Source organism: Ranitomeya variabilis, chromosome 3 (assembly GCF_051348905.1).
Source record: "Ranitomeya variabilis isolate aRanVar5 chromosome 3, aRanVar5.hap1, whole genome shotgun sequence".
NCBI classification, from domain to species: Eukaryota; Metazoa; Chordata; class Amphibia; order Anura; family Dendrobatidae; genus Ranitomeya; species Ranitomeya variabilis.
The window spans coordinates 87,805,342-87,822,629 of NC_135234.1; the positions used below are offsets into that span (position 1 = coordinate 87,805,342).

At 48.8% G+C, this 17,288-nt stretch overlaps 1 protein-coding gene across 1 annotated transcript in view; it reads right to left on the bottom strand.

Moving 5' to 3' along the window:
• SUPT6H (SPT6 homolog, histone chaperone and transcription elongation factor) overlaps nucleotides 1-17,277 on the bottom strand; it is a 61,466-nt gene extending 44,189 nt beyond the window's left edge. The window contains exons 1-4 of the mRNA XM_077294352.1: nucleotides 17,039-17,277; nucleotides 972-1,084; nucleotides 248-415; nucleotides 78-148 (exon numbers count right to left, since the gene is read on the bottom strand). Of these exons, the coding sequence (XP_077150467.1) occupies nucleotides 78-148; nucleotides 248-415; nucleotides 972-1,077 (345 nt within the window). The 5' untranslated portion in view covers nucleotides 1,078-1,084; nucleotides 17,039-17,277. The remainder of the gene's footprint in view (nucleotides 1-77; nucleotides 149-247; nucleotides 416-971; nucleotides 1,085-17,038) is intronic.
• Between the last annotated feature and the right edge of the window lie 11 nt (nucleotides 17,278-17,288).

A 17,288-nucleotide genomic window follows, 5' to 3' on the forward strand; every position in this document is an offset into this window, starting at 1 on the left:
TAATTTAAAATTATAGATGGAGGTAGCACATACGAGATAATGTAACAGCAGAAATAAAACCAAATAGATTCACTTACACGTTTCACTTTAACACCCAAGTTTTCTTCAATGAGATCAAAGTCTTCATCTTCCAGTCTGTCATCAAAGGCTATTTAGAGAAAAAACAAAAAAAAAAATTGCAATATTCCAGGATGAGGTTTGTACAGAGGACTTTGTGCATCTCCCACTCCATGAACAATACACTTACTGCGCTTTCTGGTTTTGTGGCCAATTTCATTGTCTGAGCCTCCAGACTCACTTCCAGCATCTTGCTCCTCCTCCTCCTCTTCATCCTCATCATCATCGTCATTGATAAAATCTTTTAAATTTCCTTGTTCGTCCTGGTCATCTGGATTTTCATCTTCCTCCTCTTCATCTAGAAGGAGCAAAAATGTAAGTCATATTATATGTGAATATGGATAAATCTGCCCTCTTGCTGTATGGATAAGATAGATAATAGTCAGGACAGCATTGATCCAACATTACTGCCACTGACCGTAGGAATATTAATATCTTATCAAGTGACAGGTTCTGCTAAAAGGTCGCACAAAAAAAAAAAATAAATACAAGAGAGGGGGTGGGAGGGTATAAAAGGTAACTAAAGTGCATTTGCGCAAAACTTTTTAAAACTCACACGCCACAAACATTTTGAGAAAAGAAAAAAGTAAATAAATAAATAAAAAAAGGACATGCACATTCCCACATTGGCAAACATGAAAAAACAGGCAATCACATTAAACAGACTACTAAAAGGGTGCAATTTAAAAGATCAAAGACAATAAAAAAGGCTAAAAACAACAACGTCTTGACAAAAAGAGGCGCAAATGCAATAATGAATTGGGCCCCAAAAAATGCTTTGACTGGAAGAGCTATGGATTAGTTATAAACGAGAAGAGTAGGTTGGAGGGAATGTTATAATCGATTCTACTTACCATCATCATCTTCAACAAACTTCTTGCTGGATCTCTGAACCACCTCCCCTTCATTGTTGTATTCCTCCTCAGATTCCTCTGCTTCGCTTTCCACAAAGTCTGACATAGTTCTTCTGTTCATGAGCATCAAAAAGATAAGACAGCGTGTTAGGGTACCGTCACACATTGAAATTTTCATCGCTGCGACGGCACGATTCGTGACGTCGCAGCGTTGTATAATCATCGCTCCAGCGTCGTAGACTGCGGTCACACGTTGCAATCACGGCGCTGGAGCGATGCCGAAGTCCCCGGGTAACCAGGGTAAACATCGGGTAACTAAGCGCAGGGCCGCGCTTAGTAACCCGATGTTTACCCTGGTTACCAGCGTAAACGTAAAAAAACAAACAGTACATACTCACCCGTCGGTGTCCTTCAGGTCCCTTGCCGTCTGCTTCCTGCTCTGAGTGCAGCCGTACAGTGAGAGCAGAGCGCGGCCGGCACTCAGAGCAGGAAGCAGACGGCAAGGGACCTGAAGGACACCGACGGGTGAGTATGTACGGTTTGTTTTTTTACGTTTACGCTTGTAACCAGGGTAAACATCGGGTTACTAAGCGCGGCCCTGCGCTTAGTTACCCGATGTTTACCCTGGTTACAAGCGAAGACATCGCTGGATCGCTGTCACACACAACGATCCAGCGATGTCAGCGGGTGATCAAGCGACGAAAGAAAGTTCCAAACGATCTGCTACGACGTACGATTCTCAGCAGGGTGTCTGATCGCAGTAGCGTGTCAGACACAGCGATATCGTAACGATATCGCTAGAACGTCACGAATCGTAACGTCGTAGCGATGGAAATTTCAATGTGTGACGGTACCCTTATGATCGCAACTAATCAAAATGAGGTGAAATTTCTAACAATTGTCTCCTATTACACAATGCAGTGTCCTGAATGTGCTCACAATCAATCCCCCATGCCCATTAGATAGCTGTTACACAATGGTTTGGACCACTGCTATCTCTCCATCTCCTAACAAGTGACCGCCCAGTGTCCTCTATGAGACCTCTATGGTTTATCTCCAGACCACAGAAGGATCAGCTTTTACAAATCCAACCAGATATTTCTCTCCTCCCTACATCTGTTGGGGGAGAGCTGGGAAGCCCCCCACACACATTGAAGGAGCTGTCCAGTCCAGAATGACAAGTCTGCAGTCAGCCACTCTGTGTGACTGCAGACTTGTGAATCCTCCCAGCACATGCACTGTGCACTGTCATGATGTGCCGGTGACAGCGCTGGGATCGGCGGTCAAGTATGCGATATGCGTGCAGAAGCTCATCTCATACACTTTTGGGGGGGACGTAGACCATGGACAATATTAGAGAGTTCCACCAGACCATCACGCGGTTTATTATTTGCACACAGCTTGGCGATACAGGTGTGGCGAGAAAGTAAGCATATTATGAAATGCACTGATCAAGTAGGAGAAACTCAGATATGGTATAATTCTAAATTTCCACACCTCAAAAATCTACAAGACCCAATCTTCTGGAAGCAATACAGAATAACAATGCTTAATCAGATTTTTTGAAAATGAAATTTTATCATATGAACAAATTCATATAAAGTTTGGGATCCCCCAAAGGGATTTTTAGAGACATTTGCAAATGAGACATGCCACAATGCACCAGCTTCCATTTCCTAGGATGCGACTATCCAGATATCCATTGATAGGAGTGCTAACAACTCAAGGACCACGGGCGTAATATCCTCCCTATATACCGTACCTTTCTACTCAACTCCAGAATTGCTTCTACTCAACTTGCTGTAGAGAGTAAATGGCGGCAATTAATCCCCTCCATCACTGATGATGATCAGTGGAATGATGCATAGGTGCAGGGAATCGGGAGCAGATTTCTGGCATCTTATTTGGAATTGTGAGATAGTACGAAGATACTGGAGTGAAGTGATAACTACATTAGGACGGATACTTGGGATACCAATTGATCATAGTCCAGAGTTGTGTATCTTAGGAATTGTGGATGAAGAATAGTGGGTGCATTACGACAGAACATTTCTCCGGGAAGATCTATTTATGGCTAGTAAAACAATAGCATTAAGGTGGATGGGGGTAGGCCTCCCACTATTAATCAATGGAAAAATTAGTGAATGATATAATACTATATCAGAATATATTATATAGAAATAGAGGCTGTCCCCAGATATTCCATAAGATAAGGGTGAATCACACCATCTCTCCCATAACGCACCTATCTCCTAATGCCATGACTTCATCTATCTCATGACATGAACCCTGATGTATATCCCTTCCAGTATATGAAAGTGATGGTATATGTAGACTTAAGGAGTGTGTTTTTGTTTTGTTTTTTTTTATTATGACCCGAATTGGTACAAGTTCTGAATTCTGATAAAGAACCTGTTAATCTGAGTGTCCAATGCTTTGTAATGGAAATGGTCTCAATATGCTATGTTCCATTCTGTTTGTTTGCTTTTCCTTATTTGTTTACTCTATTACTGAGAGTGTGATGTTACTTACATGTTATTGTGGAAGGTGACTGTATGGATCATTCTGACTTTACACTGCACTGTTCTATGTTTGTGACCTTATCCTGTGGAATCTTTCAATAAACAGGTTTTTTTAGTTTTTTTTTTTTTTTTAAAGTATGCCATATGCATACTCCCAGGCAGAACTCAGTAAGTGGGCACAGCTTCGCTCCATACACTTGTATAGAGTTTGATCAGAGTGTGGAGAATAGTGTCTCCACCTTGTCCAGTCTGTCAGTGTGTGGAAATCGGACTGCACTCATGTCATTTGAGTGCATTCTGATGTTTCCCACGCACTCGTTGATTTGCATGGACGTGTGCGATACGAATATCGGATCAAACTCATACATGCTATGATTTCCCCCAGACCGGCTCTGTCCGAGGAAAAAAAATTGGACACGTGCACAGCTCCACAGAATAACATGGGGACGAGTGCTGTCCATCAAAATGGCGGACAGCACTCAACTGATTTTATGGTCGTCTACATGAGCCCTTAGACACATATGACCCACAACCAGACCAGGTATTGTGCTCTGTATAAGGACCATGAAATATGCTTGTGTGAACCTGAAGGGCAGATTTAAAAAAAAATAAAAAAAAAAAAATGGAATGCTTAGGGGAGCAGCAGAAAGAGGACAGGTCCTCTGTCAGCAGGATATTGGACCCATATAATACTTATTACATTCATACTTTGCTTGTATTATATCATTGGGGCATTTTTGAGAAATCCATCCTATAAGTTAATCACAAGGACAGTGGGGCAGTTGCTGCACTTTCAGCTCTGCTGTGCTCTCTCCCTTTCCTCCATCGGCCTCGGTCTTTGCTAGACAAGTCACTCTTCTCTCAGTCTCACTTGTCAAGAGATTGGCATTGCCAGGGTTGGTTTCATGAGAAGGGGCAGCCCATCTGCGGTAAGCTCCCGATGTCGCTGTGGAGCCGGTCCACTGATCTTGCAACACCAGTAGAAAATTACTGAACATGCACTGACCCTTCTGGCCAAAGCATGTGTTTATCATGCAAGAGAAAACCGCTGCATGTGAACATACCCTTACTATTCCCAGAAGGGAACAAAGAAAAGAACTAAAAAACAGAGCCTGCACAGCATGGGCAAAATGTTACGGTCACTCATACGAAGTACAGAAACTTCGGTTTATGAACACAATAGTATTATCTCAGAAAATAAGTGCAAGTTGGAGCAACTTCCGACAAGCCTATAACCTGCAGTAACCACTGATGGACCAAACCGCTGCATGACCAGCTGTATCCTAACCTACTGTATTCTCACCCATCCCTTGTAGATTGTGAGCCCTCGCCGGCAGAGTCCTCTCTCCTCCTGTACCAGTCGTGACTTGTATTGATTAAGATTATTGTACTTGTTTTTTATTATGTATACCCCTCTTCACATGTAAAGCGCCATGGATTAAATGGCGTAATAATAATAATAATAATAAACATCCCATCTAATGCACGGGCTCCATCTCTGGGTGATGACCTCCTGCAATCCCTATGTCAGTACAAACATAGAAACCTCTTCATGGCAGTCATGCTAGACCTGTAATTCATGTGAACAGACCCTGTATAAAAGCACACAGCCCCTCAGTTTGTGTGTTCGCTGTAACTCCACAGATGTCATATGAATGAGTGGGAGAAAAAAAAAGTATGATTTGGGCTTGTTCACTTGGGTCAGATATGCAGAAAATTTTCGCTGCTTTATTAAGGATAAGTATTGCGAATAAGATTGTAGTATGTGGACATAATTTCATATACCATAGACACATTACACAGTTATTGAGATAGATTGCATAGGATATCTCTTCTGTCCCCCCTTTTGCAGCACAATGAAAGCCTTAAAATGAATCACCTGTCTTTTGCCATTTAGTTGGAGAACAGCATAATGTAGAGACGGGGACCGATTCCAGTGAGTTGTCACTTACTACGCTGCTTCCTGTAGTTTTGAAAAAAACAATGTTTTATCTGCAGAAGATCATTAGAGGACTAGTAAAGCTGCGGCCAGGCAGTCCTCCATATTCATGAGCTCTGTATAAAGGCCCCGTCACACATAGCGAGATCGCTAGCGAGATCGCTGCTGAGTCACAAGTTTTGTGACGCAACAGCGACCTCAGTAGCGATCTCGCTATGTGTGACACGTACCAGCGATCAGGCCCCTGCTGCGAGATCGCTGGTCGTGTCGGAATGGCCTGGACCTTTTTTTGGTCGTTGAGGTCCCGCTGACATCGCTGAATCGGTGTGTGTGACATCGATCCAGCGATGTCTTCACTGGTAACCAGGGTAAACATCGGGTTACTAAGCGCAGGGCCGCGCTTAGTAACCCGATGTTTACCCTGGTTACCAGCGTAAATGTAAAAAACAAACAAACAGTACATACTCACCATCTGATGTCCGTCAGGTCCCTTGCCCTCTGCTTCCTGCTCTGACTGACTGCCGGCCGTACAGTGAGAGCACAGCACAGCAGTGACGTCACCGCTGCGCTCTACTCTCACTGTACGGCGGCACTCAGTCAGAGCAGGAAGCAGACGGCAAGGGACCTGACGGACATCAGATGGTGAGTATGTACTGTTTGTTTTTTTTGGTAACCAGGGTAAACATCGGGTTACTAAGCGCGGCCCTGCGCTTAGTAACCCGATGTTTACCCTGGTTACCCGGGTGCTGCAGGGGGACTTCGGCATCGTTGAAGACAGTTTCAACGATGCCGAAGTCGTTCCCCTGATCGTTGGTCGCTGGAGAGAGCTGTCTGTGTGACAGCTCCCCAGCGACCACACAACGACTTACCAACGATCACGGCCAGGTCGTATCGCTGGTCGTGATCGTTGGTAAATCGCTATGTGTGACGGGGCCTTAAGGCTCCCTTCACAAGTCAGTGTCTCCAGTATGTCTGGTGAGTTTTCACACATACTGGAGACACTTGCATACGCAAACCCATTTAAATCTATGGCACTGCGCACATGTCTGTGTGACCCACACGTGGACATATCAGTTTTTTCCCAGGAGCACAGACGATAAGTCCCGCACACGTATGACAAAGTATGTCATTTATGTGCTGTCTGTGTGATATGTACCGAAATAGAATGCAGAATACAAATGTTTAGGTGCTAGATGTGCAAATATAGAGCTCGATAAGATAGATATGCTGTATATATATATATATATATATATATATATATATATATATGTGTATATATATATATATATGTATGTGTATATATATATATATATATATATATATATATATATATATATATATATATATATATACTGTACTTGTATGTAGGTAAAAATTAAATAAAAATAAAAAATATGTTGTGGTCCCCCTTATTTTTAAATAACCAGCTAAGGGAAAGCTGTAAGCTAGTCTTACTTGTCTGGGAAGGGCCCAATAGCCAAGGAGCTTCCCAGCCTATTAATATCAGCTTACAGCTGTCTGCTTAGCCTTTACTGGTTATTAAAAAGGAGGGACCCTAAAAGAAAAAAATGAAGTGGGGTCACCCCTATTTTTAACCAGCAAATGCTAAAAAGACAGCTGCGTGCTGATATTAATAGGCTGGGAAAGTTCATTGATATTGGCCCCTTCCAAGTCTAATAAAACCAGCCCTCAGCCACCTCAGAAATGGCGCATCCTTAGGATAGGTCATCAATGTCTGATCAGCCTGACCCCACAGATCAGCTGTTATAGGTGTTGGCAGGCGCCGACCGGAAGTACTCACTGGCGGAGCTGGATGTCTTCTAGTAGTGGGCGCCGCAGGGTACTACACATCCGCCTCCTATTCAAATCAATAGGGGGTGGATGTGTCATACCCTGCAGCAGCCAATATCAGATGACTGCTAGCTCTGCAAGTAAGCACTTCCGGCCAGTAATCGCAGTCAACACAGATGCCGAACACAGCTGATCGGTAGGGGTGCCGGACCCCAGCCGATCAGACATTGATGACCTATCCTAAGGATACGTCATCAAAGAGTAGCAGACAACCTCGTGAAAATCAATAGGTTTTTCAGACTGAGAATCCACTGGGTATTACAGTGGCAGACTTGTATATGGAATAAGAAATCCTGTGAACAAACTACAAAGGATACCCACAAGCGGAATAGAATGGCACTGCGGTCTGACATCTGCAGCATATCCATTCATGCGGAGGACATTACAATGGATTTTAGTCATGTGCAATACATGAAATCTATGCCTTTGCCATTTCTGCAAAAGTGAAAATGTCCTATACATTCAAAGAGCACCCAATGTTACTCTCTTCACATAAAGTAGCTTTAGTTAGTAGAACAAGTGACAATAAGAAACCTTGTAGTACAGATTACACTAATAGAGGAAAGCACCGACAGGAAGTTTCAGTTTCTTTAGAAAAGACCATGAAAGTTTTTTTCAAACCTCAATATCATGACCTGACTCCTGTGATATATTTGACAATAAATATATCAGCCATATCCTCCTTCAACTCTCGCTTCCTAAAACTCTATGTAGACAAAACCAAACTCATCATCTTTCCCCCATCTCGCGTATCCCCCCTATCTGATCTATCTACTATGGTAAACGGCATCACGCGCTCTCCCGCACCTGAAATCCGCTGCCTCGGGGTAACTCTCGACTCTGCCCTGTCCTTCAAACTGCACGTCCAAACTCTTGCCACTTCCAACTTAAAAATATTGCCAGAATAAGTCCTTTCCTCAGCCCACAATCTACTAAAACTCTTGTGCATGCCCTCATTATCTCCCGCCTCGATTACTGCAACAGACTCCTCTGTGGCCTCCCCGCTAACTCCCTTGCACCACTCCAGTCTGTCCTCAACTCTGCTGCTCGGCTAATCCACCTCTCTCCTCGCTACTCCCCTCTGCAAATCCCTCCACTGGCTCCCAATTCCCCAACGAATCCAGTCCAAACTACTAACACTGATCTACAAAGCCATCCACAACCCTATATCTCTGAACTAGTCTCCCAATATCTTCCCTCACGTACTCTTCGATCCTCCCAAGACCACCTACTCTCCTCCACACTTATTCGTTCCTCACACAACTGCCTCCAAGATTTCTCCCGAATATCCCCCATCCTCTGGAACTCCACGCCTCAACACGTCTGATTATCCACCACCCTCGGATCCTTCAGACGGAACCTGAAAACCCATCTCTTCAGGAAAGCCTACAGCCTGCAATAACCATTCTGCCAAGTCACCAAACACCCGAGCTGCCGCGTCACCACCACCAGAGGTGCCGCACCCTCGAACTTCTGTCTCTTTCCCATTAGCCCATAGAATGTAAGTCTGCAAGGACAGGGTCTTCTCCCCTCTGTACCAGTCAGTCATTGTAAATTTGTTTACTGTAAACTATATCTGTAAGACTAGGTTCACACTGCGTTAAAGCAGCCCGTTCAACACATGCGTTAAACGGGCTGCGTTAACGCAAGTGCCGAAATTCGCTCGTGATAGCGCAGATAGAGCTAGCAGATGCTCTATCTGCGCTAGCAGTGACGGACCCGGAAACGCTGCAGCCCGAGTCCCAGGGTCCGTCACTCAATGAAAACTGGCATTGCTCCCATCAATCCCCAATTTTCCCATGATCCAATGGCTCTTTCTTAAATACACAAAACACTAGCAGCAATTTAAAAGGAAGTTGGATAACCTCAGTATAATTAAAGGGAATCTGTCACCAGTTTTGTCATATAACAAACAATGACCTTATTCAGTGCCTGTGCTGCATTCCATGAATGCTTATATAACCCCGACTCCCCCTGTAAACCCCATAAAAATCTTTCAGGTGATGGATGTGGTTTAGGGCATCTTCATCCCTCCCCCGGCTGCTGCTGCTCTACGTCCTTCTTCTTTAATGGACGTGGATGACGCGTCGCACTATGCTTTGCCGTAAGGGCGGGCAGAGCAGAAAACATTAGGGCAAAGAGAAGTGCACAAGACTTAGCCAGGCAATGTGGAAGACGCGAGGCATCATCCACGTCAATTAAAGAAGGAGGACAGCGAGCAGCAGCCAGGGGGGAGGGATGGAGAGGCATGAAAGCATGCCCATCGGAAAAACAGACGCAATTTCCATACAGCTCGGGGAAACTTAAAGATGGTTATTGTGGGGGGGGGGTTCTCTTTAAAGGGGCTGCTAAAATTGATGACCTCTCCAGGATAGGGTGGGGTTCATGCAGCGGCTACATCCAAGAATGGGGCATCGTCACTTAACTGGATATTCATGTGCACTTGAAAGGGTTGTCCACTTTTGGAGACAATTAGTGATAAGCGAACGTGCTCTGATAAGGTGTTATCCGAGCATGCTCGTGTGCTAACCAAGTGTCTTGGAAATGCTCAAAAAATAAGTTTGTGTCCTCGTTTCTGCATGTCTCACGGCCGTTGGTGTGCCTTCTATAGCAGAGGTGTCAAACTGCATTCCTCGAGGGCCGCCAACAGGTCATGTTTTCAGGATTTCCTTGTATTGCACAGGTGATAATTTAATCACCTGCACAGAATGATTCCAGCACCTTGTGGAATGCTAAGGAAATCCTGAAAACATGACCCGTTTGCGGCCCTCGAGGAATGCAGTTTGACACCTCTGTTCTATAGTATCTGTGGTGCACTATTGCTGGCTGCAAAATCAGTCAATGGTGGTTTGCTTCATCATGTTTATTTTATAAGACGCACTGGTGACATGATTTTGTGGCACTTAGGGTGTGTTTCCACGGTCAGGAAACGCTGCGTGTAGAGCCGCAGAGTCAAACACGCAGCGTCCAGATGTTACAGCATAGTGGAGGGGTTTTCATGAAATCCCGTCTCCACTATGCATTAAAACACGCATGCGGCAGACCCACGGAAACAGACATGTGGCGCATCTTTTCTGAACGCAGCATGTCTGTTTACAATCGGGCGACGCTCCGTCGCCACACCATAAATTTCCCATAGATAATCATTAGATGCGGAAAAATCGCATCTAATGATTAGTCACATAAAAGCAGCTTACTACGCATGCCTACTAGTTTACATGCGGGCTTACCTGCCCCGCCTGCGAAGTACCGCGTCCACTGCAGTTGGCTTACCACGAGAACTGCCGTGCAAGTGACCGGGGGTTATCTCCGGTCACTAGTCTGTTTCTCACGATCAGCTGATTGTGAGAACGCTGCAGTGCAGGTTATCGCTGGAGAGTTATCTCCAGCGTCCATCTACAAGCTCTGCTATGTCTGGATGTCAGGCATCCAGATGTAGCAAAGCTGGACTCGTCGTGGGACACTCGTTATTTAGTACTACGTCTGACTCAGGAAGTATACTGTTGGTTTATTATTTTTCTTTTTTCCAGGAGACGAGGGCATTGCATGGATTGAGCGTACAATGAAAATATGGTCAAAACTGTGTGTTGTTTTATTTCATAACAATACTTTATTCTGCATGTGTGTTTGTTTTATTAACCCTTTAACATCTATAGGATTAGCAATGGTAGGTATCTTATTGACGCCTCTCCATTACTAAGCCGGCTTAAGGTCACCTTACAAAGGTGACATTAACCCCTTATTACCCCATATCCCACCGCTACAGGGGAGTGGGAAGAGAGGGGCTAAGGTCTCTTTCACACTTCTGTTTTTTTGCTATACATCTCAATCCGTCGTTTTGGCAAAAACACGGATCCTGCAAATGTGCCTGCAGGATGCGTTTTTTTGCCATTCACTTTAATTGATGACGGATTGCGACGAATGGGCACACGTCGCATCCGTCGTGCAACGGATGTATCGTGATTTTGCGGCCCGTCGTGACGAAAAAACGTTTAATGCAGCGTTTTTTCGTCCGTCGAAACCGCCATTTACGACCGCGCATGCGCGGCCGGAACTCCGCCCCCTCCTCCCCGGAATTCACAATGGGCAGCGGATGCGTCTGAAAACTGCATCCGCTGCCCACGTTGTGCACAACGTCCGTCGGTACGACGGTTTGCGACGGCTACGTACCGACGGAAATGTGAAAAAGGCCTAAGCCTCTTACAGATGCGCCATTTCTGGGGCTGGTATTTGTAGCCGGGGGGGGGGGGGGGCAATATCCATGGCCTCTTTCTAGGCTATGAATATCAGCCCACAGCTGTCTGTGTAGCCTTTCTGGCTATAAATTATAGGGGGACCCACATCATTTTTTTTTTTTTTTGGGGGGTGGGGGGGTGGGGGGGGCAGTGTCCCCCTATTTTTATAGCCAGTAAAGGCTAAGTACACAGCTGCGGACTGATATTCATAGCCTGGGAGGATCCATGGGCATTAACCCCTTCCCAGGCTACAAACATCGGTCCCCCAGTAGCTGGCTTTCCCTCTCTGGCACAGAAAATTGCGCGGGAGCCCACACCAGTTTTTTTTTTTTTTTTTAAATTAAACATATTGCTTTTAAGGCCGAGCTCGCACTTGCGAGAAATTCGCATGAGTCTCTCGCCTCAATACCCGGCACTGCCGCCGGCACTCGGGACCAGAGCGTACAGCTGCATAGAAATACATGCAGCCGCACACTCCGGTCCCGCGTGCCGGCGGCAGTGCCGGGTATTGAGGTGCGAGACTCGTGCGAGTTTCTTGCAAGCGTAACGCAGATTTTGTGTGTCTTTATTTAAGGCCACTATCACACATGCGAGAAACTCGGACGAGTCTCGCATTTTAATACCCGGCACTGCCGCCGGCACTCAGGAGCGGAGCGTGCGGCTGCACAGAAATACATGCAACAGTACGCTCCGATCCCGAGTGCCGTCGGCAGTGCTGGGTATTAAGATGCGAGACTCGTCAGTTTCTTGCACGTGTGATCCCGGCCTAACTCTTTATGTACCATTTTATTATATTTATTACTAAACATCGGGCTTGGTATTATCTATCTATAGATCTATCTATCTGGTTGTGATATGCTATGTGGGTATCACTTTTGTGTATATTTCTATTTTACTTAATTTCATAGTGTTCTCTTGTAAAATGAGTTACTTGCCAATTGATGAATGGATATTGCTGCCATCTGATATCAGCCCCCACAGTACTGTATTGTTTGCTAATATGCTAATGACATATTGACCTAGCTTGTTGAAACAATGAGCCCCTGCAACCTTCCCCCCTGACCTGTGAATGAGGAGGGGGACTTTTAAAATATCAGTGAGGTGAGACACAAATCAGTCCTGTGTGTAATGATGTGTTCACAGCACCTCAGAGAGATTATGTTATCCTCTGTCTGCTGGATTGTTGGACTTTTATCCTGTAAGGGTATGTGCACACGTTCAGGATTTCTTGCAGAAATTTCCTGAAGAAAACCGGAAATTTTCTGCAAGAAATCCGCATTTTTTTTTTTGCGTTTTTTTTCCGTTTTTTTCGCGTTTTTTTAGCATTCTGCAAGCGTAATTAGCTTGCAGAATGCTAAAGTTTTCCAAGCGATCTGTAGCATCGCTTGGAAAACTGACTGACAGGTTGGTCACACTTGTCAAACATAGCGTTTGACAAGTGTGACCAACTTTTTACTATAGATGCAGCTTATGCAGCATCTATAGTAAAAGATAGAATGTTTAAAAATAATAAAAAAAATAAAAAAATGCTTATACTCACCCAGACATCTCCTCACCGGCGTCCGGCTCCTCTTCCTATAGCTGGTCTGTGCGCACAGGACCTAGCGTGACGTCACGGTCACGTGAGCGGTCACATGACCGCTCACGACCAATCACAGGACAGTGACGTCATCGGCAGGTCTTTCGCCGCACACCAGCTACAGGAACCGAACGGCAGCGTGCAGTGGAGGCGGGAAGACTGCGCGGGACATCGAGGGTGAGTATAGGACTATTTTTTATTTTAATTCTTATTTTTTGACCACTTATATGGTGCCCAGTGCGTGGAGGAGAGTCTCCTCTCCTCCACCCTGGGTACCAACCGCACATAATCTGCTTACTTCCCGCATCGTGGGCACAGCCCCGTGCGGGAAGTAAGCAGATCAATGGACCCCTAGGTGTGCGGAATCCCCTGCAATTCCGCATTTTAATGAACATGTTGCTTTTTTTTCCGCGATGCGATTTTTTCGCGGAAAAAAAGGCTACATTTGCACAAAAAATGCGGAATACCTTGTAAATAATAGGAGGCATATGTTAGCGTTTTTTTCGCGTTTTTATCACGTTTTTATAGCGAAAAAACGCGAAAAAAACGCTAAAAATCCTGAACGTGTGCACATGGCCTAAGGCTTTCACAGTAGCGTCGTGCACTGCACGTCGCTATGCGTCGTTTGGTTGCAAAAACGCATCCTGCAAAAGTGCTTGCAGGATGCGTTTTTTCACCATTAGCATTAGCGTCGCATTACAACGCTTTGCCACACGTCGCAACTGTCGTGCGACGGTTGCGCCGGACCGTCGGCTGCAAAAAACGTTACGTGTAACGTTTTTTGCGGCCGACGGACCGCCATTTCCGACCGTGCATGCGCGGCCGGAACTCCGCCCCCACCTCCCCGCACCTCACAATGGGGCAGCGGATGCGTGGAAAAACAGCATCCGCTGCACCCATTGTGCGACGCAAACAACGCTAGCGTCGGTACGTTGGCCCGATGCTCTGCGACGGGCCGAGTACGACGCTAGTGTGAAAGAAGCCTTAGTGAACTGCATGCGGATTCTAGACTATTTTATACTTTGTGTGGTGGATTATATATGGACCTTTTGTATTTTTGCCTAAATAAAGGTCTTGGCATTGTTTACTATACTCTAGCTCTGTTGATAGTGTCACGGGGTCCTTCTCCGGTATCGTGCAATCTATTATCTATCTATTGTATCAATCTATTTATCTATTATCTATCGCATCTATTGATATATCTATCTGGCTATCCATAGATATTTATAGATAGATAATAGATACGATAGATAAGATAGATGGCTAGATAATAGATAGATAGATATGGGATAGATCTATCTGGGTGTGTAAACTTTATTCTTCAATGGAGTATGTAAATGAAGAGGTTGGACAAGAAATGACATCACAATTTTTTGGGGGTATATCTTTATTTAGCTTCCAAAAACACACACAAATCCGCATGAAAAACGCATAAAGAAATGAATGTAAAAACGCATCAAAAATGCAGGTGACCTGCCAGTGACCTCAGGTGCAGATTTTACCTGCGTCAAATCCTGATGCAATCCTGACCGTGGAAACATACCCTTACTATTTTAAAGGTATGACAGTTTCTTCTCCTGCTCTTATTAATGCAGCTCTCCGATTAACACAATGGCTATAGGAAGAAGAGAATGTGACCAGACCAGTCTATCAGCCTCCTCTATTTGGAAAAGCTGGTTTACTATTACTATTGGAGGAGACTGATGGACTAATATGGTCCATACAACATTAAAAGTTTGGTTGGACTCGCGTAAACCTGAGATTTGGGAAAAAGTAAAAAGCCAAGCATGCCGATGCCCCAGCCCTCCGTGCCGCACGCGCACGACGCCCCAGCCCTCCGTGCCGCACGCGCACGACGCCCCAGCCCTCCGTGCCGCACGCGCACGACGCCCCGGACCTCCGTGCCGCACGCGCACGACGCCCCGGACCTCCGTGCCGCACGCGCACGACGCCCCGGACCTCCGTGCCGCACGCGCACGACGCCCCGGACCTCCGTGCCGCACGCGCACGACGCCCCGGACCTCCGTGCCGCACGCGCACGACGCCCCGGACCTCCGTGCCGCAAGCGCACGACGCCCCAGACCTCCGTGCCGCACGCGCACGACGCCCCAGCCCTCCGTGCCGCACGCGCACGACGCCCCAGCCCTCCGTGCCGCACGCGCACGACGCCCCAGCCCTCCGTGCCGCACGCGCACGACGCCCCAGCCCTCCGTGCCGCACGCGCACGACGCCCCAGCCCTCCGTGCCGCACGCGCACGACGCCTCATCCCTCCGTGCCGCACGCGCACGACGCCCCAGCCCTCCGTGCCGCACGCGCACGACGCCCCAGCCCTCCGTGCCGCACGCGCACGACGCCCCAGCCCTCCGTGCCGCACGCGCACGACGCCCCAGCCCTCCGTGCCGCACGCGCACGACGCCCCAGCCCTCCGTGCCGCACGCGCACGACGCCCCAGCCCTCCGTGCCGCACGCGCACGACGCCCCAGCCCTCCGTGCCGCACGCGCACGACGCCCCAGCCCTCCGTGCCGCACGCGCACGACGCCCCAGCCCTCCGTGCCGCACGCGCACGACGCCCCAGCCCTCCGTGCCGCACGCGCACGACGCCCCAGCCCTCCGTGCCGCACGCGCACGACGCCCCAGCCCTCCGTGCCGCACGCGCACGACGCCCCAGCCCTCCGTGCCGCACGCGCACGACGCCCCAGACCTCCGTGCCGCACGCGCACGACGCCCCAGACCTCCGTGCCGCACGCGCACGACGCCCCAGACCTCCGTGCCGCAAGCGCACGACGCCCCAGACCTCCGTGCCGCAAGCGCACGACGCCCCAGACCTCCGTGCCGCACGCGCACGACGCCCCAGCCCTCCGTGCCGCACGCGCACGACGCCCCAGCCCTCCGTGCCGCACACGCACGACGCCCCAGCCCTCCGTGCCGCACACGCACGACGCCCCAGCCCTCCGTGCCGCACACGCACGACGCCCCAGCCCTCCGTGCCGCACACGCACGACGCCCCAGCCCTCCGTGCCGCACACGCACGACGCCCCAGCCCTCCGTGCCGCACACGCACGACGCCTCATCCCTCCGTGCCGCACACGCACGACGCCTCATCCCTCCGTGCCGCACGCGCACGACGCCCTAGCCCTCCGTGCCGCACGCGCACGACGCCCCAGCCCTCCGTGCCGCACGCGCACGACGCCCTAGCCCTCCGTGCCGCACGCGCACGACGCCCCAGCCCTCCGTGCCGCACGCGCACGACGCCCCAGCCCTCCGTGCCGCACACGCACGACGCCTCATCCCTCCGTGCCGCACGCGCACGACGCCCTAGCCCTCCGTGCCGCACGCGCACGACGCCCTAGCCCTCCGTGCCGCACGCGCACGACGCCCCAGCCCTCCGTGCCGCACGCGCACGACGCCCCAGCCCTCCGTGCCGCACGCGCACGACGCCTCATCCCTCCGTGCCGCACGCGCACGACGCCCCAGCCCTCCGTGCCGCACGCGCACGACGCCCCAGCCCTCCGTGCCGCACGCGCACGACGCCCCAGCCCTCCGTGCCGCACGCGCACGACGCCCCAGCCCTCCGTGCCGCACGCGCACGACGCCTCATCCCTCCGTGCCGCACGCGCACGACGCCCTAGCCCTCTGTGCCGGACGGTGACCAGCTGCAGGGACGTCTGAAACCACCACATTATTCCGGTACAGTGATTATCACACTTCTGTCACTGGAGAAAGTGTCTTAGATCCCATAACGCCCCTTACAGACTATATATAACAGATGGAGCAAAGACCTCGTGTATCCTCTACGGTTGGGCAACCAAAGGCTCACTGCGGCGCACAACGCAAATGTGAACGTAGCCTCAGAGAGACCCAACAGTGTGGCCTAGTCCTTGGTTCAGGCCTGGGGCGCAGCATAACACACACTACCTGGTGACGATAAACAGGTCTTACCTTGGCTGAGTTGCTCCTCTCCGAGCAAACGGACACTACGTCTCAGACTCGGCACCAGCGAGTAAGAATAGAATCCCGACTGCTCCGTCGGTGTGTAACCGAGAGGAAAAAAAAAAACCCCGAGCGGACCAGCGTGACGTAACTTCCGGAAGTTTTCCACACAGAACGCATGCGTACTAGACTGGTCCGCCCAATGGGCCGGCGACCACGCATGCGCAGCCTCTTTCCTGGTAACGTACACAACCTGCTG